Source organism: Pipistrellus hanaki, assembly GCF_964339955.1.
Source record: "Pipistrellus hanaki genome assembly, chromosome: 4".
In the NCBI taxonomy this organism is placed as follows: domain Eukaryota; kingdom Metazoa; phylum Chordata; class Mammalia; order Chiroptera; family Vespertilionidae; genus Pipistrellus; species Pipistrellus hanaki.
Window position 1 is genome coordinate 48096907 of NC_140506.1, and position 24553 is coordinate 48121459.

The following is a 24553-nucleotide window of genomic DNA, read 5'->3' on the forward strand; positions in this document are numbered from 1 at the left end:
GTAGCCTAGTTGGTCCCACAACCTCAAGTTCTCAACTTTGTGTAAGGTGGTTCCAGATGGGTGGAGCTCTCAAGCACCTGGCAGAAAATAAGTGCAATTTCTATCTATAGAAAGGTACCTTAATCCTAGGCTGCAAATTATTTTCAAGTATACACAATCAAGTAAACAAAGCCACTGTGTGCAAAAGCCAGTAGGAACAACAAACGAACAGGCCCACACAGACTTCAGATATTGAACGTTTTAGATGTAGTAAGTGTTCAAAACATATTAGCTACTATCATTACGTTTACCAACTAGTTAAATAAACAATGAAAGCTCATATCAACCATAGAAGTTAACAAAATACTTCATAGACTCCTGAAAAATATCTGGCTTTTATAAATTAAAGTATAGTATGTAATACCCTGTATATAACATTGATTTTAAAATGTCAATATAAAACAAATAGAAGATAATCCTGTTTAGATTAACATTTTTTAAACATTGGCAGTGTTCTAGTTTTTGTATTCTTATATTTAAGAAAACTTTTAAATAAATTTATCTTTGGGGGTTCAAAACACAATAGCTAATGCTTATTAAGTGGCAACATTATAAGCATAATCTTATCACATAGTCATTTAAAATGTCTGCCTTCAAAAGCCCATCTAATTCTCTGCATCGTCCAAAACACCTACAGCAGTACATAAGTACATGGAAGGAACTCAATGTACTCTTTTTGAGTAACTATTGGAAATTATGGTTAAATAACAGAACTCCCTTGCTACATTAGTTAATTTTTTTCAGAATTATGCTAATACTTTAAAATTATAATATTTACAACATCACAGGTTACTTAATCTTTTTGCCAGAATTTAGAACGTTACTCACCTTTGCATTTCGTTGTGCATACTGAGCAACCACTCGGGACAACAGAGACCAAAGAGCAGGATCAGATGGGTTACTACAGAGATCATAAAAAACAAAGGGCTTAGAGAAGGGAGTTACTTTAATCACAAAATGTCCAAGCAACCAGCATTTTATCTAGTACCTAAGCTTAAAATCTTTTAGACAGCTAAAACCATCTATAATAATACAATTGTAACATGCTAATTAGACCGGAGAACCAAAAGACCTCCAGATGTCATTCTGGATGCCCTTCCAGATGACCTTTCAGACGAAGCTGGGGCGGTGGGCCGAGGCAAAGGCAGTTACGGGGATCAGGCAGGCAGGCAAGTGGTTAGGGGCAATCAGGCAGGCAAGCAGGTGAGCGATTAGGAGTCAGTGGTCCAAGATTGCAAGAAAGATGTCTGACTGCCTTTTTAGGCCCGATCCTGCAGGGATTCCTGTGGGATCGGACCTAAACTGGCAGTTGAACATCCCCTGAGGGGTCTTGGATTGCGAGAGAGTGCAGGCAGGGCTGCGGGACCCTACCCCCTCAGCCCCCACTCCGATTTTGTGCACTGGGCCTCTAGTTTCATATGATTGCCCGTGTGTGTTAATTTTTAGAAAACATATTTTATATCTCTTTTATACAACAATCCTTACGAAAATAAGAAAAAATATTAGCAATGTGATGATTACAAAGCTATAAGATCTAATTAAGAAAGGTTAAGGAAATGTAATATATGTGTTCAAAGAAAGGACAAAGAGATGAGAACTATGGAAGGAAAACATATTCATAATATAAAACTTTACTGCTGAAGATAAATACCACTGCTGCTAGTGAGAACAGGTTTCTATACTCCAAACTTTGCATACCTTAATGAATGCGTATGTGGCCAAAATATTCTTAAAGCCATTAAAATGGACAGTTATCATATAACAACCTGACAACATCACATACTTGAGAATTAGTAAGGGATTACATACTAAAAGTTTGGAAATACAAAATTTCTGTTCTCTTTCTCTCTATTAACTGAATTAAAAAAAATCTTCATAGATGAAATAATATGATTTTATGGGCAATTTCATAAAAACAACAACAACACATTTTGGCATATGCTTATCACCTCGTTTTATATTCCTATTAAGATGCAAATGTCAGAGACCACTTCATCAAGTATAATTCAACCCCAAGTTTACAAGCACAGAATTTACCTGTGAACAGCTTTAGATGCCTGTCTCTGCACTGCCACACTGCGGCCTTGCAGTGCATAAATCGCTGAAGTAAGAAGGCACCTCTGATAATCACTGTCTTTCTGTTTGACGTGCTTCAGTAACTCGTTAAGTGCCGCTTTTGACAGTGTAGCATCCTGCATTGCCAATCCCAAGGCACACAGAGCTTGAAGGCTCTCTATGGTTGGCTCCTTTAAGACAGAGCTATAAATACATTTTAAAATTGCTGATTAGTTATGAATACAGTAGTCTGTAACTATCTATTACAACATATTTAACATCTAGTAAGAAAAGCAATTTACTTAATTATTCAGTAAACTAAGCCCAGCTTTGAGATAAATATAAGAACAAACTGTTTGGCTTCTTGTAACAGTAATTTCCCTGACTATCTGGCCTTTCACAGAGCAGCAATAGCCAAATTTATTTTTTGGTCATTATATCTAAGTTTTAGAAAAAAATAAATATTTCTAATAATAATTATGAACATTGTACTATAAAAAAAAGAGAACATCTAAAACTTTTTAAACAGTTTATTAAAATATAATAGAAATATTTAAAACATTTCAAAATAACGCAGAGAGATAATTCTGGGTTTTTACAATGATTAAGGAGTGTCCTTAGCATTTAATGGGTGGGAGAGAGAGATGTACTCTTCCTGCAATGGGGAAACCATTCTGTACTATGAGTATTTGTACCACTAAAAATGCCAATAAAGCACTTAGTTGATAACCACTGTCTAATAGCATATCTTAATTACCTATTGTTTTTGAAAAAATTAAATTAACTTTCTAAAAAAAATCCGAAGTCAAAAAATACTATATGAATAACCATATATATTATTGGCTGTTATTTTTAACTTATGCCCAAAATATAGAAATAGATACAAGTTATATTGGTAGCATTTTTTTTTTTTTAAAGACTCAACTTTAACTTGAAAAAGGAAAAAAATCTCTTTGGGGATGCAAGCGGTAAAAAACAAGACAGTTACAACTGGCTTCATTAAATTTTAAGATTCTACTAGATCAGGTGATAAATTACTCCTTTAAAAAATGAAGAAGTAAATGAGTAAGTAAACAAACAAACAAACGAACAGTGCACAGGATGATTTTGAAGGACTGGATGGATCCAGGACTAAGAATTAAGCCATGATCTCTAGTTCCACCGGTGACCATCAGTTCAGAACCAGGTGGGTCTAATCTCTTTTGTTCACCAAACAGTTCCTAGAGCATTGTGATCTTCATTTTACATGGCTCCAAATTTGAAACCATTATTTAAGTATTTAGTCATGTTAAATCAACTCTTTACGTCAACCACACATACCATTTAAACAGCAATGTCTTGGCTACATCCATTTTTCCTTGTTTATACTCCGTTATTGCCATAGCTGTCAATATATGGGCTTTGTCTTGCTCTGATTCAACAACAGACAAGGCTCTCTCATAGGCTGTTATATAGGGTTGGAAACAAAGGAAAACAATATAAAAGAAATCCTGATTGAAAATCTATCAGATTTTTCCTTTCCTAATTCTATTTTTCAAAAGATCTAACTTAAACTACATCTTGTTGTTCTCTTGTTTTCAAGCAGATGAAATAAAAAATGTGTAATAATCTAACTGGTTTAGCTGTTCCAACGTGATTCTGGGCTAACATTGGGATTATTATATGATGTCTCTAATTTCTATCTTCAGAATATTGAGAGGGGTCTTAGTCACCATCTTCAAAACAAGTAAAGGCCGGCAGCCACAGAGATAGCACCAAACTCCATGTGCAGACCAGCGACTCCAAATAGATCTTTACAATGAGCTTCACATACAGAGGTTCGGCCCATATATGTGAAAATGCACTCAATTAGCACCTTTGCAGAAACCAAAATATACTATTATTAACAATGGTTGAAATCTTCATCTATCAGAAATTTACTTTTAAGCACTGTAAAGTAGTAAAGACCTGCTTTCAAATGCTCACTCATGTCAACCATAAGTGATCTTGGGGCTCAGTTTCCTTGTCTAAATAATGAAAATAAAACACAGCTAATAACACTGCTATAAGGACTATTCCTCATAATAACCTTCTAACTGACAAACAGATAAAAAGTTCCTAGTATTGTTCTGACTCCTAAGCAGATGTTTATAAACATTGCAACCTGTACCCCCAGCTCAATATTACATCTTTCTTTACGTAGGTCATTGTGATCAAATTCCTCTGAACCCTGGAAAAGTAAGATGTGATCTTCAGCTTTAAGCAACATACTCACCTTTACTGCTCTCTTTATACAGACCCTTCATAAATAAAGCCAGTGCAAAACCTATGATGTCTTCTAACTCTTCAAGGGGTGTTGACTTAAAAGCCTGGATAGCTTTATCATATTCACCAATGGAACTAAGAAACAAAACAAAACTTACTTTTAACATAAAAAATAATTCTGGCTTACATCATCAAAATATAGAGATATTATTATACCACATTTCTTCTAATGACTTGACTTCATCTATCAGAGTTAAAACTGTAGAAAGGACTTAACATAAAAAGCATATCACTTATTTCACATGGGACTTACTAAGGGGATTTAACTTTACACTTTGCTTCCTTTAAATAATATGTGAATATGATTAGTTTTCTAAAGTGCAAAGTATTTTTAAAAAACAAACGAATTAAAATCCAAAATTATAAAAAATAATTTCAATTTTAATGTATTTTTAAGTTTAATACATTAAATACTATTCCTATAAGTATGGAGCTCTAGAACCTTGGACAAGCCTAATAAGTAAAAAAATTCCTTAGTCAGAATCAAATCTAGCCTTTGTATACACTGTTTGGAGAGCACATAGAAAGAAACATTAAAATTCCATAAATAAAACTATACATGCTCTTTTCTGTACTTAATAGGTATACAAGTAAAAAATCTGTTTTATCTGATACTAAATGTAATACTTCTTAATAACAGAAAATAACTTTTTTTGCTTATATAAAATGAAGAGAAACTGCCATCACCTGGAATAGAAATTCTATATTTGATATTCTTACTTAGTATCCATCACTATAACCAGAAGCCATAATCTATTTTTAATGTGTTATTGGAAATCTTTTCATAAAATTTTTACAAAGGTGGAAGAATTTTAAAATCAATAAAGTCAAATTTGATAAATATTTTGATAAAGGTAAGAGTGCTACTTTAGACTGTTTATGAATAAATACATTCAATTTGGGGGCAGCTCTCAACTTGAGGAATGCTTCCTTAGCCTCAACTAAAACCTTACCCCATAACACCTATTCTGTGGTCCTAGTTCTGTCCTCTAAAACAACTGGTTCATTTTTTTTTTCAAAGTGTAATAAGCACCTTTTTATTATTTCTAAGAAAAGTTGTTTGTAAGGGTACTCAGTGATTCCATGCTTTCTCCTTAGTTCCATAAAACCCCATATGCTTTGTCTCTTTCTCATGAAAGTGTCTTTCTGACAAAGCAGAAAAAACAATGTTTCTGAACTCTTACTCTTCTAAGGACAATACTTCTAAACTGGTTCATTTTTAATCTTTTAAAAAATATATATCTTTTGAAGGAAGAAGTCTTTGAGAATCTGAAGGAAGCTATGTGGCTCTCCATTCACCAAATGCACACACTCAGAAATTTTTATGGACTATTTCAAAAGAATTCAGAATGTTTCTGAATTCCTAATGTCCATCAATTGTTTAAAAATATACAGGAAATCAGAATTAATCCAATTCTTCCAATTAATTAGGCTTTTACTTTAGAGACAGCAACTGCCTCTCTTCCAAATGTTCTCTTCTGTAGTCCACAGCCATCAGTTCTAAACCTGCTCCTCATAAAGCACACTGGGGTGAGGTATTGTCCAGGGACAGGAAACCATTAACACAGCCTGCCTTTGTGGGAATTGTGTATCCTGGGGGAATGTCACCAGCCCACTACTCTAGAAACTTGCATCACCTCACTAGTTCCATAGCTTTCACCAGAAATATCAAGTAGGTCACAGAATTAATGGGGGAAAAACATGCTTACCATAACAATCTGCCATAATTTCTAATTGCATCATGATAACTAATTTGGTCTTCTGCATTCTGTAACAACAAAATTGCCCTAAAAAAAAAAAAAAAGGCATTTTAAGTTATTTATATGCAATAGCATTTTTTCACCCTTCTTCATTAATTGAATCTACAGATTTTTGCTTTTGTTTAATTCCACTATTTCTTTAATGCTAAGTTATAACACCTATTCACACTTTATTAAACTGGTACCACAAAAGAATACTTAATACTTAAGATTTTAGATTGCCAGGAAAATTACTTTAGCAAAGTAAATCTTATAAGTGAAATCATTTCTTTCTTTCTCTCCCTTTCTCTCTCTTTCTCTCAGGTTAAGGAACAGTTTTAAATATTCCAAAAATTTTAATCTAAGGATGGGAAAACAACTATGTTGATGTCTTAATTTCTGACATATTAGAACTATATAGAAACACTCTAAAATATTTATATAATAGTAGTTTGAGTTAGGAAGTCAGGAAATGCTTTCATGTGCCTTTAATGGTTATATACAGAAACATATGTGAGCAATACTGACTTCAAAGAAAGGAAAGTGTTACAAGGAGTCCTCAGAGGCTTGAATTAATTCACCAACATGCTAACAGCCCGGATTTTTTACCTTCTCCTGAACAGTCCCCTTTGGGCAAGCAGGGAAATGTTTAACAACTAAAGGAATGAAATACTTAGTAATATTTTATTTTATTTTCTGTTTACAAAGGATTAACCAGGAAGAAACACTCAAGAAAAGCTTCTACTCCCCCTGATTTACATGAAAAACAAAAATTAGCCAGAGAAGTCTAGGAGAGAGTATTGTAGAGACAGTACTATATTAAAAACTATATTTCTGGTTAGATTTAATACCTAACTTGTAGTTTCAAGCCTCAAAAACTTGTTTAAGGCAAAAACCACAGTAATGAAGGAGTGGTACATACCCAAGTGACTTTGGAGTTGCCATTTTAGGCTAACGGTATAACCAGTATCAGATTCATAATGTGTGATTATAATATGTACCCCAAAATGTAGTGAGCACTCTTAAGATTTCTAGTTTTGTGTTTAAAAATCCTGCTCACTGTTGTATTCTATCATATTTATACTGTTTGCTTACTGGTAAGTTTATTGTGACAGGGAAAGAAATATAATTGTGGTTTTTCATAATCCTCTTCACTTACACCTGGAAAAATAACTTCATTATATAACCTTCAGTACCATCTAGCGATTACTTCTTTGCACTACAGAGAGATCCATTAAAAAATGGCAAAGTATTTAGGAAACCTCAATTACTTCTTTTAAATCTAACACGACTTCTTCTAAAAATCTATTTATTTAGATTGGGGGCACCTCAGAAGTTCAGCAACCAGGTCTTTTAACTTTTCATCTGGTCCTCACAAGATCAAGTTATTTTCTTATTCAAGAATCAAATAATTTGCAGAGAATCAAACTTTGTTTATTTCCTTTCCTACTGTCCTGTCTGGTCACTGCACTTGAACACATGTCCTTGTTTCTTCGACATGCCAAGTGCACCCCTGACTCAGAGTACTTGCTCTTATTGTTTCTTCTGCCTGGAGTTTTCTTGTCCTGACAACCAAATGGCTTCATTAAGGCCAGGCCTCATTTGCCTCTTTATTAAACCCACCTTCTTAAAACCTACCTCAAATTCACTGCCTGCCTCTGTAATTTCTGGTTCTCTGCTTTGATTTTCTTTCTTAGCAATTATTACCATCACAGATGACCTACTAGCCTATCATGTGTCTCCCTGACCTGAATAGGAGCTCCATGAAAAAGGGGCCTGTGTCTGCTTTAGCTCACTGCTAGCTGCCAGAGCCAAGGACACTGCTTGATTCACAGCAGTTCAACAAACATTTACTGATGGGTAAATATAGACTAAAGTGGCTCAAACAATAAATAATGTTCTGATTCCTTCTCTGAATAAATACATGTATTTAATAAAGCTAGACACAGTCTAAAGGGATGGATTTTTCTAAAACAGAATCTGAGGGTTTTTTAGTTTGGTGTTCCTTTTCTCTCCCCCCCCTAAGTGTCTCTGTCTCTCTCTCTCTGAGGTTAAGAAACAAAAACCAAAATATAGCTCAAAATTTAAATTGCGTATTTTCACCCTCATAGATGTAATAATAATAAATATTAGGAAAAAATTAAAACTATTATTTAGTACCTTCTTTATGAGAGTGAGACTAAATAAAAAAAGGCCACTAACATATAAGGATGGCATCTCGGTTAAAGGCAAAGTTTACCTGTGAAGTGCTTCTGCTGCTTCCTTTTTTAGCTGTAGATGTTCATTCAAATAACTCAACATTGTTAGAGCTGGAGCATAGTTTGGAATTCTTTCTGGAAATCAAAAAATACCTGTTCTTTACATGTACATAATAGTTGTGTTTGTAAGATATCAATTTTATTTTCAATTTTTAAATATTTTAAACAACAGATTAGCTCTTGAAATCTTTGGCATTAAGAATAGCAGTCTGATTATCTTGACTATAAAATGCCAGTAAATTATTTCATAATTCTTCCACATTTTTCAGTAACATTTATAGTTACTACAAATTATAATTCTTCCAAATTATTCAGTAACATTTATAGTTAAACTTTAAATGTTTTAAAGTTTAACCATTTTTATCCCTAATGATATAATAACTTGAAAATGTACCTCATGTTAAAACTATGCATTTGATTTATAAGGAAAATTAAGTTCTTCAGCCAATCATGTGAACCTTCCTGGGATTAATTTTTCTTAGGGGTTGTGTTCCAATTTTATGTATGTTTTTAAAAAATAACTCAATACCATACACTAGAAACAGATGATGACTTTGGTATTGCCAATGCAGTATTTTGAAATTTTCATGTCAAAAAAGATCATGCATCTGATGATGTACAAAGAAAACATCTAATTAAAAGCTATATTAAGAAGGCCTTCAAATCCCTTAAGTTATTTAACAAAATATAGTGTAATCATATCATAGCTTATGTGATGGTTATATTTTAACATAAAGCATAAGGTATAATCATTGTTGGAGAGCACACAAGACTTGATTGGAAAGTTTATAAGAAGGATATTCTGATAAAGGGGAAGTGTGTGGAAGGCCACCTGCCCTGTTTACTGAAATACAGACTTAAGGGAGTGCAGAAGGTGGGACCCCTAATTACTCCTTAACTTTTCCAAACAAGTCTGTGCACATGCAGACCCCCAGGTGCTCACTGGAATCCTTATCCTTAATCCCTGGATACCCTTACCTAGAGGACAATGTAAACACATGTGTCCTCCCAAGATTGCTCACCTTACTGATTGTATCTATAATAATAAAAACATAATATGCTAATTAGACTGCACATCCTTCCGGACAACCTTCCGGATGAAGCCAGGGCTGTGAGGGAAGCCTGGGTCCCGGGTGCCAGAGGGAAGCCAATGCAGGCAGCTGGAGGAAGGAATGCCTACTCTTGCATAAATTTCATGCATCGGGCCTCTAGTCTAAAGATAAAAACCGCAATAAAAGGCTAACAAGGCAGGAAATTGAGGCTGCCTAGTCCCTTTGGCCAGGCCATACCTTAGCCCTCTCTTTCACAGTGAAACTGTGTTGAAGCAATCTGTTCATCTGCTGTTCAGGGGCTGCTGGTCAGCCCTGGCAAATCATATTACATTATATGATGTTTAGATTCTAACATCAAAGCATAAGGTGAAAATCACAGTCAAGTTATTCTTGAAAAATCCTCAAGTTATCACACAAGGAGAGGGGCACCAAAATAGAGTCAAACTGAATAAAAGGAGAGCGTGCCTTTCATCTGCTCGTCCTGAAGCACCCAGCAGGACAGATGGAGATACTGTACTCTCCCTCTTTTCTCTCCTAATTTATTCATTTATGGCTAAGCACATGTAGTTGAATTTGTTAAGTGAATATGTTATCATTATGACTCCACTATGGAGTTAAAAATGTAACTGTGTAAAACTCTCAGGAAATGATTTGTTTGTTGCTCTAGTAATCTGAATTTCGCAGAAAACTCTAGATTTAAATCCTTCATAAATATTACCCATTCTGTAAGGAAACCTATCAATGAAATTTCTGATCATATGCTTTCACAGAGGCTCTAGGTATTCATTAGATTCATTCGTTTTAGCATACCAATAACATGTGAATGCCCCAAAGTGCTGACTTTAAAATAATAGCATTCTTCTCAAGTGCCCCAGGCTCAATGGATATTATAACCATTCAATATCTATGATGAGGCATTTTCTCTTCAGCTTTTCACAATTTATTTGACTCTTTGTTATTCAACTGCCAATATTCCTGCTTAAATGCCTTGTTTCATTATTCGAATTTTGTCAAAAGATTTAAAAAAAAAATACTAGCAAAACTAACATTTCTTGAGCATGTAAAGTATGTCAGTTACTCTGCACATTTTGTAGGGTTTAACTAAAATTCAATTTGGTAACATGCTCAGGGTTTTATTATGGCTACTAAATGATAGAGGGGAGATTAAAATTCAATAGTAGTTTTATTATGGAAAGGAAATTATTATAATAGATGGTTAATAAAACTTCACCATTCTATCCTTTTCCTAGGCCTAAACGTATTTTTCCAGTATCTTAAAGAAAAATCAGGTATTAAAGTGGGAGGTTAAAGGCACTGGGTTTGAAACTTAAAGCACATTATCTCATTTAATTCTCACATCTCTACAACCCAGGTGCTGTTATCTCTACTTTCCAAGGTTAAAAGAAGTTAAGAAAAGTAAAATACTTGGCCTAAGACTGTAGCTAAAGTAAATGGCAGAGCTAGAATAGCAGCAACTCGGGCCCTTTAGGCTCCAAAATGTTTCCAGTACAACATGGAAATCACTTTTATCTTGAATCACTAGCTAACGTTTCATCCCTCTTCAAAGTCTTTATTAAAGTTTAAAAAGTAGACTGCTTGGCCACTGGGTTAGAAAAGGCAAATTCATGGCTTAAGGAACACTAATATTTAATTTATAATTAACTAATTTTAAAAATTCATTAAATTATTTCAACAGTTATTAAAATATCTTGTCATCATATAACAGGTGCCTTACCTATGTATTTACTCAAAACAACCTGTGCTGCTGGGATAGCATTCATCTGGAGGATGTTGTACTGGTACAGGTCTGTTTCTCTGTTGCTTTTATCTTGCAATGTAGTACAGACCCAGTATGCATAACCCATTGCTCCCTCAGTCTTTAAAAAAGCCAAAGTTAACAAGTGGACATAGAGTAATAAATATATCAATACAAAATGAAGAAATGAAACAATGCACTTCAATACAATAAATAGCACACCTTAGTTTTAAGTTAACTGTTAAGTACCTTTACAGGGTCACTATGAAATAATACAGCTAAGAACATATTTAAGTCTTGCTTCAACCCTAAGCAGAAGAATCAAATGGGATAAATTAAGTGCAGACAACAGAGTCCCGCCTGATGGCTTAGTTTGCTGCTTTTCAGCACCATTCCCATAGGTCAAAGTAATAATTACCAATCAAAAGAATCGTAAAACACTTTCATAAATAATCTAGGAATATCAACTGAGTTAGTACTCATCTTATATTTATTTTTTCTAGAGTCTCTACTCTACAAGACTACTACTGTACCTACTGAATACCAATGTCATTTCATCAGATCTTGATGTCTTTAATTAAAGATAGCTTATCTGCTTTTGAGAAAGAATAAAGAGGAGAGAGAAGTGCTGTCATTAACATCTGATACCACTAAGTATCCATTTTCTCAACAAAGATAATACTTTTCTCATTAGTGAATCCTAAGAAGAATGCTCAAATTCTTACGTGCATACTGAGTTCTGTGGTGTGCCTGAAAAGATCCATGGTGTCGTAACTTCCAACTGTCTCTGCAATAAGAGCCTATGAAGAAAAAGAGGTTCCTAACATGTTTAAAAGGAGTAATCATCATCATCATCATCATCAAATCATCACCATCATCATCATTATCATCAATGAAACTGGAAAAAGCAAACGTTTAAAAGCTGTGCTTAAAAGCAAATTTAATTTCTAGTTCAGTCTTGTCTACCATATTCCCATGGCTCAGAGGACAAGAATGACTTATTAAATTGGACCTTAAGCAGACAAATGCTTTCAGAATGCCATCTGCAACCTCCTCCCTCCCCTCTCACCCTTGATTGATTCATACTGGTATTTGTCTGGAATAGGATTCTTAATCACAGGGTCAGCTCGGATTCACTTGTGTAACTTTTTTAAAAGAAGGTCCTCTCCCCTAGTTTCCAGAGATATGGGGTAGAGTCACAATATGTTTGTTTTTAAAACCGCCTCAGAATTTTAAATAGTATACCTGTGCTATTGACTTTATGAGACTATGTAATAAGTTAGAATTACTTTCAAGACTATCTTTTAAAGAAATCAGGGTTTTTTAATCATTTATTACTAATATTATTAAAAATTAGCATTAAATCTCAATTCTATTATTACTATTTTAATTAAATTTACTATTATTTCCTGAAATAAATTATTTTTAAGAACTAAAATATCTGAAAAATATGTTTTTCTGACAACATCTAAGATGAATCAACCTAGAGCACTGAGACATTTGGAACAGGTAGAAATGAAAATTCTTTAGCCCTTGTGTCTAATAACTTATATAGAGATTAGTATAGTAATGCCATTGCTCCCACATGCTACCACAGTTAAGGGAACAGGAAGTTTGCCTTGCTAACTTGGTTTCTTCACCAATTAGCTAGAATTAGACCCAAGAGTTAAAAGTACAATAAAAATTATTAATAATAATTTAGATTAATAATTTTCTGATATTGGTGATGCCTCTACTATTCTCTGAACAAAACAAAACAAAACAAAAAAACAAAACAAAACAAAAAAAAACCAATTACTAATTTCTCAACTACACAGGATTTAGAGGCTACCCTTTCTAATCCCCTTCTTTTTCAGGTGAGAACATTGAATCCAGCAATTTTTTTAAGGTTAAAAAAAATGAAAAAAATAATCAGTGACAGACTCATATCACTAACCAAGTATCTTGATATCTATTTGGCAGTACAAAAAAAATCTAAATTTGGGGGGAGAGGGGTTAACAGACTTATACAAACAAGTTCAAATAAAATTATAAAAACTTTTCAGAAAACGAGAAAACAATCAAAATGATATTGTAGATTTTCATTTGGGGCAGGAGTAAACATAGCTCTTGGTTTATTCTTTAAGCATAATAATGTCAGACCGATGGGGTTAAAAGCCTCCCAAATCAATGCTTAATCATTACAAGCTGTAGGACTTTGGGCACTATACTTAGTTAGGATCTCTGAGCTTCAATTCCACATCTATAAAAAGTTTAACAACTACCACCAACTCAAAGAACTGATGAAAGTTTAACTGAAATAATGTATACAAAGAACCTGTTATTCTTATTATCACTTATATTAATAGGTTATTTATACCACTTATATTAATAGGTTATTTATGTCAATAGGATTATTAATAACTAAATGTTATCTTACTTGTCCAATCCAGCACATTAAATAAGATGGATCAAGGGACTGAGCTGTTTTGAAAGCTTCATGAGCTTGCTAGGAAACAAAAACAAAAAATAACATATCAAGTCATTTTATATATTTAATATTAAATTGTCTATGTTTAAAAATCATAGAGAGAATAAGAAAACTGAGACTTATCAACGTATATGATTGCTTAAACACAATTAGCAACACTTAAATCAGTGCTCCACCAGAGCATTCCTGGGGTACAACAGATTTTTCTACAGGGTTAGGGGTTCTGGTCCCAATGAAAGGGCATATAGATGTTCACCTTACATTTGGTAGAACTTTTAACGAATTACCCATCTATTTGCTAGGTTTGAAGAAAGTAAGTAAGGCTGTATCTATTCCCCTCTTTTTGAGCTTAGCTGGGAGGAAGACAAAGTCTTCCAACAACCAACAAAGTCTGAGATATATAACTGCTACTAGACAACAAGAGTGGCTGACATGATCTGTGCTAAGAAGTCAGGAGATTTTAAAGATACTGTAGTTGGGCACATTAAGTTGCATGTCATTCTTTTTTCCTGCTACAAAAAAATAACATTATATGCTGCTTCCTATCACTTTCTCAATAATCTATGTGTGGCAGGAAACAAGACTTATTTTTCCTCCAAAAAAGTAAACTAATGGGCAAATGCATCATGTTATCATAAAACCACATCCATGGTTTATTAAGATCTTACTTTGTTTAAATTTAAAAATAAATTTTTTCATATATACGAAGATCCACATTAATATTTTTCTTTGTTATATTTACAATCTTCTAAAGCAATCTCTGCTGTGACTTAATGTATTCCTAAGAATATTACTAACACTACTTTAAAACGGTGAGTTTTGGTATGCTGGCTGAAACAAAACAGTAAAGATGTTATCTGTGGATTTATAGAAACTTCTAAACATCACCTACAAACATATGCCCAATTCTCTGTTTGAGTATGACAAATTGCATTTGGATTATAAAGGGATTAACATCAGATAAAGCCAAATATAAATCACCCCAAAAATGTTAAATTTAAGCTGCTAGAGAGTACTAATCATCTCCCTTATTTCATCACCCTACCCTCAATACCACCTACATGGGACTCCCCTTACATGTATAGATATAAAAACAAAAAAACAAAAAAAACCACCCAAATAATTCATAGAATTGTTTTAATCTCTAAATGAAAAACCAAAAGAATTATAAAACCATAAATTTCTTGAGTGGTATAGAAAGGAAAATAAATCTTACATTCATTATTCAATAACATAAACTGAATATCATTAATTATCTAGCATATTAGAGAGCATACTGGATAGATAACAATGTATGAAGTTATTTCTCCACAAGAAATTGTGTTATTATGAAGAAATCAGGTACAGAAAATGTTCTTTACTTTTAATATGACAAAGCAGTCAGCACAGTTACCTCAATTTTTTCATTTGCAAGATATAACACTCCCAAGTTGGTCCATGCAACAGGATTCTAAAATATATATATGTATAAAAATTAGGTCTTGTCTCTATGGAAGTCTCAGAAAATTATTCACACTAAATTTCAAAAAGTCTTTTTTCATTGATAGACACATAGAACACTCACAATTTGCTCTGACTGGATTGATTTGATGAAACAATGTTGAGCAAGGGCATAATTTTTAATACCTAAAAAATACAGAATTTAATGAAACTGAACATTTTTACCTGAAATGAGCAATCTTCTAAAATTACTGAAGTGTTATTCAATTCTTACCACTATAACATGAAACCACACCAAGAGCATTCCAGTATAAGTGGCTTTTACTGTTGAGTCTCACTGCCTTTTTCAGACACTGAAAAATAAAGTTAGATTATTTTTTTTAACTCTTTGAATGTCAGTACATATATCAAGATAAATATGGTTAATGTAAAAACACTAAAGTTATTTCCTTTATCAATAAAATTTGTCAGAAAAGCACTTCATTTTTTTAAGTTTATGAAAAATTTCTCAAAACCATACATGTAATGATTTCTCCAACAAGTCTTTAAGATCATTCATGTTGTTGCCAGTTTCTGCTAGATGTTGTGCTTGACGATAATAATTAATTCCAAGGTCACACCACATATTAGATGTAGACATCAGTTTTAATGCACGCCCGTAACACCTATGGAAATGTAAAAGTGGATGTTAAGTTTTGTTATCATATCCTTATTCAATTTGAATGTCATTATCTGGCAATCTTTGTAAATTACCTTCCTCCAAGATGGAGGAGCTCATTTTTCTTCAATACTTGTTTTCCTTCTTTCTGGCCTAGAAGGACTCCTAAAACATTAACATTCACTTTAGATGCTGAGACAGCATGCAGACTGGTACAAGCATCCCCAACTAGCTTCCAAAGGCAAGACACATCAGCTCGATGCTGCAGAGCCCTGAAAAAAAAAAAGAAAAAAAAAAAGCGTAATTCTTTCCAATTTTCAAAAGTATAGACTACCTCCCTCATTATTACTTATTATACAATTAAAACAGAAAAATTATACATACAATCCTGATTAAAATCTACTTCCTTAATTAAGTTCAGCGAATGATTTACTAAATTCCTTCTAACTGAATTATACCTTACCACCTCCCTAATAGGAAGAAGAAGGGGAGAGGAAAGAGAAGGAACTGATTGTTTCGTGTATTTTTTTAAATGTCTTTATTGATTTTTTTTTTTTTTTTTTTTTTTTGAGAGAGAAAGGAAAAGATAGAAACATGGAACATTGATTGGCTCTCCAGTGGGAATCAAGCCCACAACCTGGGCAGATGCTCTGATCAGAATTGAACCTGTGACCTCTTGGTGTATGATGCTCAATTGAGCTGAGCCACATCGGCCAGGCAAAGAATTGATTGTTTTAAGTTAAGAACCAGAAACTTTACAAATATTTTTTTGGTACTCTTCATTATTTTTGTTAGAAGTAGCAGAAATCACATAAATAAATGACTAATTCTTTCAGAACCAATTTCTTTTAATATTGACTTTTTAAAAACTATGCTCTTTGTGTTTGTTTGTTTGCTTAATAACCAAGCAGTAAAGCTGTTAACACTCTTGTTTTACAGTGGATTATTATAAATTCAAGTTTTTGCTTTAAAAAAAAAAAAGCCTAGTAAATGTATAACATACCAAATATATTTGGTAGTCCAAAGGACTTTTACTCTCTGAGACCAATTCCAAAAATCAAAACATAAAAAATGTGAAAACCCATATTTACTGAATGGACAAGCTCAAAAAAGTAAATAGCAGTATTAATTATGATGATAAAGGGAAGTTCTTTTTAGAAAGAGAAAAAATCTCAGCTATACATTTCATTTTTCTCTTTTTGAGATCTTATAAATAAAGCACAGCAATTTCAGTTAAGCCAAATTTTGATAATAAGCTATCACAAACAACTATATTATTGGCAGATGGACAAGCAGATGGAACATTTTTCATAGCCTTTCCTATTCATGGAGTCCAGCCAAAAAATCATTTTCAAGTATCTTCCAGGGAAGTTGGAAAAATTATTGCAGTTATCCCTGAAAACCCCTGCGATGACCAGGAAGAAGGACAACACTATTTCTAGTTCCTTTGCCTAAATAACTTAGCGTAATTTCTAAAATTGACAATATGAAAAAAGAAAATAGATACAAAGAAAAACAATTTTGACAGTCTATATACTTATCTCCTTTTAAGTTCAATAAAAAATATCTGAGAAATGAAATAACTTCTATCACACTTACGTAAGAATTGTGGTAATGTGAATTTTTAAATACAGAAGTAAATATAAATTTTGGGATTATCACTGATTTTTACTAATACTCTTTGGAGGATTTTCCCCCCATTGATTTTAGAGAGAATGAAAGGGAATGAAGAGAGGAGAAACACTAATGTGGGAAAGCAACATCAACTGGTTGCCTCCTGCCAACCAGGGTGAGGAACCTGCAACCCAGGTATATGCTCTTGACAGGAATTGAACCCAGGACCCAAAGGGACACTCTAATCACTGAGCACGCCAGCCAGGGTGGGGTTATCATTTTAAAAGTTTTAATACCGCCTTTTAATTGGATGTGCGTGCTACATGCTTCCCAGAACAAAATTTCCCAAGCTAAGAAAGGCAGTATTTTTAGCTCAAGTATCACCATTCAAAGGTTCGCCATGTACTCTTAAATATAGTTCCAACAAAGTGTGCCTTCTTCACAATACCCTCGTCTTTGGAAAGAGCTATATCATGTGAGACTTCAAAGGTAGCAATAAAAATCAGTGGGAGAAAAAGGCTAAAGTTTTCATTTCATATTTGGTTCATATTCAAAGCAAAGCAATCCTGGAGCAACCAAATCAAGAGGGAACAGAGAAGGCAAGTAGGAAATGAAAGGAGGGGACACACAGAAAGATGTTGAAGACCAAAAGTCTTCAAATGTTTGTCTAACTTGTAGATCTTTTAAAGCCATTTACCACAAATAACGCTTCTACCCAGCTCAGTTCAACAAAACATCAGATTTATTCAAATTTCTCTGATTCCTTTCTTGTTATTAGTCACATTTTTTTCCTACACAGATTCTCTCCAGGAGCTATCAGATTATTCATTTCTCTTTACCTCTGGCCCAATCAGTAGGCCTAAAATAAGCTCTTACCACTGAAAGAAAGCACAGGGTGCACCTGAAGCCCTATTTTCTGCTCATTCCAATTTTAGATACATCCCCAGGCCTCCTGAAAGAACACTAACCCAGGGTTATCAGAGCTGCTGCTCCACTGTTTCTTCCTTCCCACCTTCCCCTATGTGTCCAGCATGTCACCTACTTGAGAGCAAGAAATTATACCTGTTCCCCAGTGCTAAATTAATACAATATATATTACAACATATTGTAGAATTGGTTTGTCTGTTATTCTTTGCTTGATATTCTGAATAATGGACACTATATCTAACAAAATACAAATAGAATGTTTATTCTAAATAGAATTTATTCTAAATTTGGCTTTATTATAATAAGAAAATAAACACAATGACTAATAATAATAATAATAATACTAACCAAGTAAAATATTCCAGTGCTTTTTCTATGTAGTCAACAGCTTTCCCATCAAGATAATCGACTAGAGCTGCTTTTGCCATCATGAGATGGCATTCACCCAAACCTAAAACCAGGTAAGTTTGAAGTTGTTAAAACATGTAAAAAGTATACTTAGCATATTAAAGACACGTTCTAGAAAAAAAAACTGAATAGTATTTTATAAAAATTATTTTAAAGCATGGTCTTGCATATATTTAGTAAGGAATTCAAATGGCAGGGCTTTACTGGAGTGAACAGGTACTAGAAAAATAAAAACTACATATGGAACCCAAGAATTCCCTTGACTTTGGGTAAGTTACCTCTTAAAACATCAGTTTTGAAAATGGGGATATTACCTAAATGCTCTATCATTTTATTACTTATTAATATTATAAAACAAAATCTTATTTTTTTTAAATATTCAAAACTATATAACTATACTATAAAGATTAAATGAAATAGCAATTTCCTCAAGTGCTTAGTAAACATTTAATTAATGTCAGTTCTCCTTGAGTTTTAAAAAATTAGGAAAAAGGTTTTCAAGGCTTAAATTTCATGTCACTTCAAACATTTTCAAGGCTGTTGTATGGCTACCTTAGCTTAAGTATGCCTCTCCTGATGATTCCCAACACTATTTCTGATTTAAATCTCAACTGTTTCTTTAAAAAGGAAAAGGAAGTAGAGAAAAGCATATATCATGATTTTGATTAGTTATAATAAAAATTTGATTAGATATGAATGATGATCTTTTACTTTTACTAAAGTAATCTATGGAGAAATTGATTTAGATACTTACAAAAATAATACAAATTGCCTCTAAAATTTTTTAAAAATTGAAAAAATGAGCTTCTATAATTTACAAAATAACTAAAATCTATTAACCTACTGAGGATATAATAGAAAACTCTTGTTTTAGAAATCCATTTTATATCCATTATCTATCATATTTGTCTAAAGGTTAAATCTCTATCATATTACTATTTACTGACTGTTATAAAACAAGTCAAATCTATATAACAAGCAATACTATCAGAGGTTCATACTGAATGCTAACTGTTGACTAAGGAAGTCCTTTTTTCTTTCTGTTTTTTGATATCAATATATATATTATTGACTTCAGAGAGGAAGGTAAGAGAGAGAGATAGAAACATCAATGATGAGCCGAAACCGGTTTGGCTCAGTGGTAGAGCATCGGTCTATGGACTGAAAGGTCCTGGGTTCGATTCTGGTCAAGGGCATGTACCTTGGCTGCGGGCACATCCCCAGTAGGGGGTGTGCAAGAGGCAGCTGGTCAATGTTTCTCTCTCATCGATGTTTCTGGCTCTCTCTCTCTCTCTCCCTTCCTCTCTAAAAAAATCAATAAAATATATTTAAAAAAAAAAGAAACATCAATGATGAGAAAGAATCATTGACCGGTGGCCTCCTGCATGCCGCACACTGGGGATCAAGCCCACAACCCTGACTATGTGCCCACCCTTGCCCGCGAATCGAACCATGACCTCCTGGTTCATAGGTCGATGCTCAATCACTGAGCCACGCAGGCCAGGCTCTTATTTTTTTCTTTTAAATATTTTTTTATTGATTTTATTGAGGAAGGGAATAGAGAGATGGAAACAGCAATGAAGAGAGAGAATCACTGACTGGCTGTCTCCTGCATGCCCCCTACTGGAGATCAAGCCCATAACCCAGGTCTGTGCCCTGACAGGAAATCAAAAAGTGACCTCCTGGGTCATGGGTCAAAGTTCAACCACTGAGTCACACCAGCCAGGCAAGAAGTCCTTTTTACAAGTTACTAAATACATTTAGGAAATTCACTCATGGATTTTGTACTTTTGAATCACAAAAATCAAAGGAGCTATTTAAAAAATTACCTTTCAAAGCAGGTACATAATCTTCTTTCGTTTTAATGATCAGCTGGTATTGAGCTACAGCTTCCTTATATTTGCCTAGGATTTGCTGTATTGCTGCCACCTTAAACACACTGTATGTGGATTCTGGGTTCAGCTCACTGGCTTTTGTGAAGGATTTCAAGGCTGTAGTATAGCCACCTCTGCTTAAGTATGCCTCTCCTAATGATTCCCAACAATTGAAGTCCTTTGGGTCTGCCCTTAATGCTGCCTGTAAACTAAAATTTCAAGAAACAGTAAGAGAACTAAAAGTAATAGAACTACTTCCACATCTGAAAGGAAAAATATAAAATAATTCAACTGAATCACACATATCCATGCTTCCTTCTATTTGTAAAAGTGCTATTTAAAGCAGGTATATCTGTTCCTTTATAGCTTTGAATATTTCTTAATATTAAGAAATTTTATTACAAATTCAAAATAAGTAAGAATAAACTAATTTTTTTTAAGAAGTGCTAATCAGAATTTCTTTTTTTGACTACCTGGAAAATTTTCATCCTATCCTACCAGAATAGCTATATATCTCAGTATGCCTCATCTCCAAACCACGCCAATCCTACCAAAACAGAAATAATCACAGTTAGAAAACAGGGATAATGCTTAAAATTTCTGATTAAATTCCATTTCCAGAAAATATTTTAAATGCCTATATTATAGATATTAACATAAATCAGAAGCAGCTTTATCTTTATTCAAATATACATTCTTTATTTACCCTTAAGTGTATTTCAAACCAAAATGACTAAAAATGAGCTGCTCCAAATGCCCTTCAAGCTGCTGATGTCTCCACTGCCCGAAAACAATGTATGTCATTTGGAGAACAAAGGTAATAGCCTCAGCTTTCATCATTCCTTGAATTTCTATGGAGAACCTACTATATGTATGATACTATTAGACTTCACTAGATTGGCTATCTCCTTAGCAACAGGACATTATTTAATCCATTTTTGCAACTCCAGTGCCTTGAAGATAATAAGAATCAATGAACCTTAAATAAATTTTATTATTTCTTCCCTCAAAACACAACCTGGCGTGAGTTAACCTGTAAAGTTTATTTGGGGTACAAATGGAGTTTAAGAAACCATTAGGCTGTTTAACAGAGTTTAAATACAGTAAGGTGCCTTACTCAGCCACTGCTTGAGAATGTTGACCAGCTTTCAAATAGTACAGTCCTCGCCTAAGCCAAGCCCATTTGGCAGTTCCAGCACTTGCCTTCTGAGTTACTGTTGTTAGGATAGCTAAGGCAGTTTCCTAAGAAGAAGAAAGGACTAATATTAGAGATATCAAATATCATAAAAATACAGAACACTTATGTAAAGTATTCAAATATATTTCCATTTACCACTTCTGGTTTTTTAAACTAACACTGGTGTACACTGAACTACAGTTTCAACAATAAATGATGAGGATTTTAATGTCTGCCAAAGGAAAAAAATGTACTCTACAAACAGTGACAAAATAATTTATACTGCATTTACAAAATATAATAAAAATAATTGTAAGTATACATACATAAAAATGTTTCTATTTCTACACTTCACATAAAACAAAAGATAAAAGTGTGCTTGTTATTAGACATACCATCTCTTCAAGCTCCACGCTTAAATCAACAGCTGCAGCTCCAGATTCAGCATCAGTATCATCCAATTCAAAAGCTTTCCTATAACATCCACGAGCTCTGTTTTTATCTCCTGCTACATCTCTGTAATAATGACCTAAGTAGCAGAAAGCTTTGCCCATATATGTATCCAGTCTGGCAGCCTTCCAATTAAAAATTAATAACAACAGAATATTAAAATTTGTTTGGAAGGGTCCCTTTAAAAGCACAAAATGTAAATACACAGATTAAAAAATAAAAAAGGAATAGGTTTATTAAATATATATAAAAATATGCCAAAACCCTCTAATATAAGATTTAAAACAGACATGAAAACTAGCCGTCACTGCTTAGTATAAGAGTAAAAATGTTATCTTTGTTAAAAGAAATGTGAAATTTAAATTATCTGCTTTTATTAGTCAAAATAAGAAAGACTTTAACATCTAGAGTTACATAAAATCACACTGCAAATTACCTAAAAACTGTTTTTCAGAGATAATTGTGTCTTATTTCCATCACACATGATTTTTAAATAAATAACTATTATGATTCAATTTTCTCCTTGAAAATCCATATAACATTCTCACAAAACCTTATGTGTGAAAGATGAAACATGAAAATCAGTTCAGTAGTAATTTCAAGTACACAACTTATATAATTATTATTTATGGGTTTATAATGAATTCATTTCAATTAAGAATTAAAAGTAGCACTTATTTTACCTTTAAAAAGTGGGTAAGAGCTTTAGTTTTATCTTTTCTTGTTTCTTCACCCATGAACCAATATGTTAACCCAAGTTGGTAATGATATTCAGCAACTTCAGCATCTTTCTCAAGAGCTCTCTGAAAACTAAATCACCAAGGGGAAGTAAAAAATATTAAAATTTATGTGATATAGCAGACTCCTAGTTGAAGCAATCAAAGTTTGAATGATTCAAGGATGCTGATTTTGAAACAAGTCACTACTTCAGGATTCAGATTATAATGGGGGAAAAAAAGCAACATGATTTGTTTTTAGTAACAGGAACTTTAAAAAGCACAATGGCCTTTAGCACTACCAATGTGCTAAGTGTTCACACCAAACATTATGTTTGGTTACTTACTGAATACGATAATCAGCTGATCACATTTTAAACTCATCATGGAAATGTTTATAGTTACTGTGTTATATGCTAAATACATTTCTTAAAAATACTAATAAAGCTTACAAGATCAAATTTATATAAAACTAGATCTTTATCAAGCCCATTTATTTTGAATTTTTGAAAAATATAAAAAACTAAGATATGACTTGATCTACAAGCAATCTATATATCCTTACCATTTTTCTGCTTGTACATAGTCCTTTTTGGTAAAATGAATAAAGGCTTCCAGGGCATGAGCTTCAGCTAGGTCAGGGTGAGAAGAGAGAACGTCTTCCATAATCTATAAAGTAGATATCTGTCAATTCCATATCCAAATAAAAAATAACTTCTTAAAAAAATCTCACCTTGAATGAAAAAAACCGACCTTTGAAGCTTCATTTAATGAGCCTTTGTTCAGATAGGCCAAGCTTTTGAGAACCAAAAGTCCTGGGATATTATTTGCATCAGAAACCTAGAAAGTAATTGCAAAGAATTGCTACAAATCTCCTTCAATAGTATGCAGCAATATTTGCTTTAACTAAAGAATGACCATAGAGAAACACAGAATAAAGACACAGACGTCTGGAATTCTATCACTATTAACATTTTCATTCTCTATAAACTTATTAGAGAAAACTTCCAACACATAAAAAAATTAGAGAAGAGTATAATAAAACCACATGTACTCATCATCCAACTTCAAAATTAACTCAAAGCCAATCTTTTCTTCTCTATACCTCCACCCATTTCACCACATTCTTATTTAGATTGTTTCCACATATTTTAACTTTTTACCTGCTATTTCAGCATCTATAACTAAAAATTAAGTTCATTTTTAAATAATCCTTCAACCATTATATACATTTAAACAAAACCAATATATCATTAACATCAGCAAATAATTAGTATTTAAAGTTCTCAATTGTCCATTTGAGTAATTTATTTATTTTAATCAAAATCTAAACAAGGTACAGATATTTCAAGTAGCTAAGAGGTCTCTTAAGTCTCTTTTAATCTCTAGGATACCCTTCCATCTCTCTTTTTCTTTCCCCCTCCATTACAATTTAACTGTTGAAAAATATGGGCCATTTGTCAGCTTCTTGTAATGTTTTTTTTTGCATAAGATATTGTCATGGTATTGACCTGTCCCTTTGTCTCTTCTGTATATTTGGTCTAGAAGCTTGACCTGATTCAAGTTTGATGTTTTGGCAAGAATACCTCACATGGCCTTACACTTGGTTATGTCTA

At 33.2% G+C, this 24553-nt stretch overlaps 1 protein-coding gene across 5 annotated transcripts in view; it reads right to left on the reverse strand.

Moving 5' to 3' along the window:
• Window positions 1-24553, reverse strand: part of SKIC3 (SKI3 subunit of superkiller complex) — a 68265-nt gene that overhangs the window by 19180 nt on the left and 24532 nt on the right. For all 5 annotated transcript variants that reach the window (XM_084882626.1, XM_084882627.1, XM_084882629.1 and 2 more), the window contains 21 exons: window positions 23691-23777; window positions 23503-23606; window positions 22905-23031; window positions 22167-22346; window positions 21712-21836; window positions 20550-20803; window positions 18661-18763; window positions 15867-16043; window positions 15634-15778; window positions 15388-15466; window positions 15238-15299; window positions 15067-15123; window positions 13623-13691; window positions 11929-12003; window positions 11183-11324; window positions 8377-8470; window positions 6108-6185; window positions 4349-4473; window positions 3415-3538; window positions 2077-2298; window positions 868-940 (listed from right to left, as the gene is read on the reverse strand). In XM_084882626.1, the coding sequence (XP_084738752.1) occupies window positions 868-940; window positions 2077-2298; window positions 3415-3538; window positions 4349-4473; window positions 6108-6185; window positions 8377-8470; window positions 11183-11324; window positions 11929-12003; window positions 13623-13691; window positions 15067-15123; window positions 15238-15299; window positions 15388-15466; window positions 15634-15778; window positions 15867-16043; window positions 18661-18763; window positions 20550-20803; window positions 21712-21836; window positions 22167-22346; window positions 22905-23031; window positions 23503-23606; window positions 23691-23777 (2502 nt within the window). The remainder of the gene's footprint in view (window positions 1-867; window positions 941-2076; window positions 2299-3414; window positions 3539-4348; window positions 4474-6107; window positions 6186-8376; window positions 8471-11182; window positions 11325-11928; window positions 12004-13622; window positions 13692-15066; window positions 15124-15237; window positions 15300-15387; window positions 15467-15633; window positions 15779-15866; window positions 16044-18660; window positions 18764-20549; window positions 20804-21711; window positions 21837-22166; window positions 22347-22904; window positions 23032-23502; window positions 23607-23690; window positions 23778-24553) is intronic.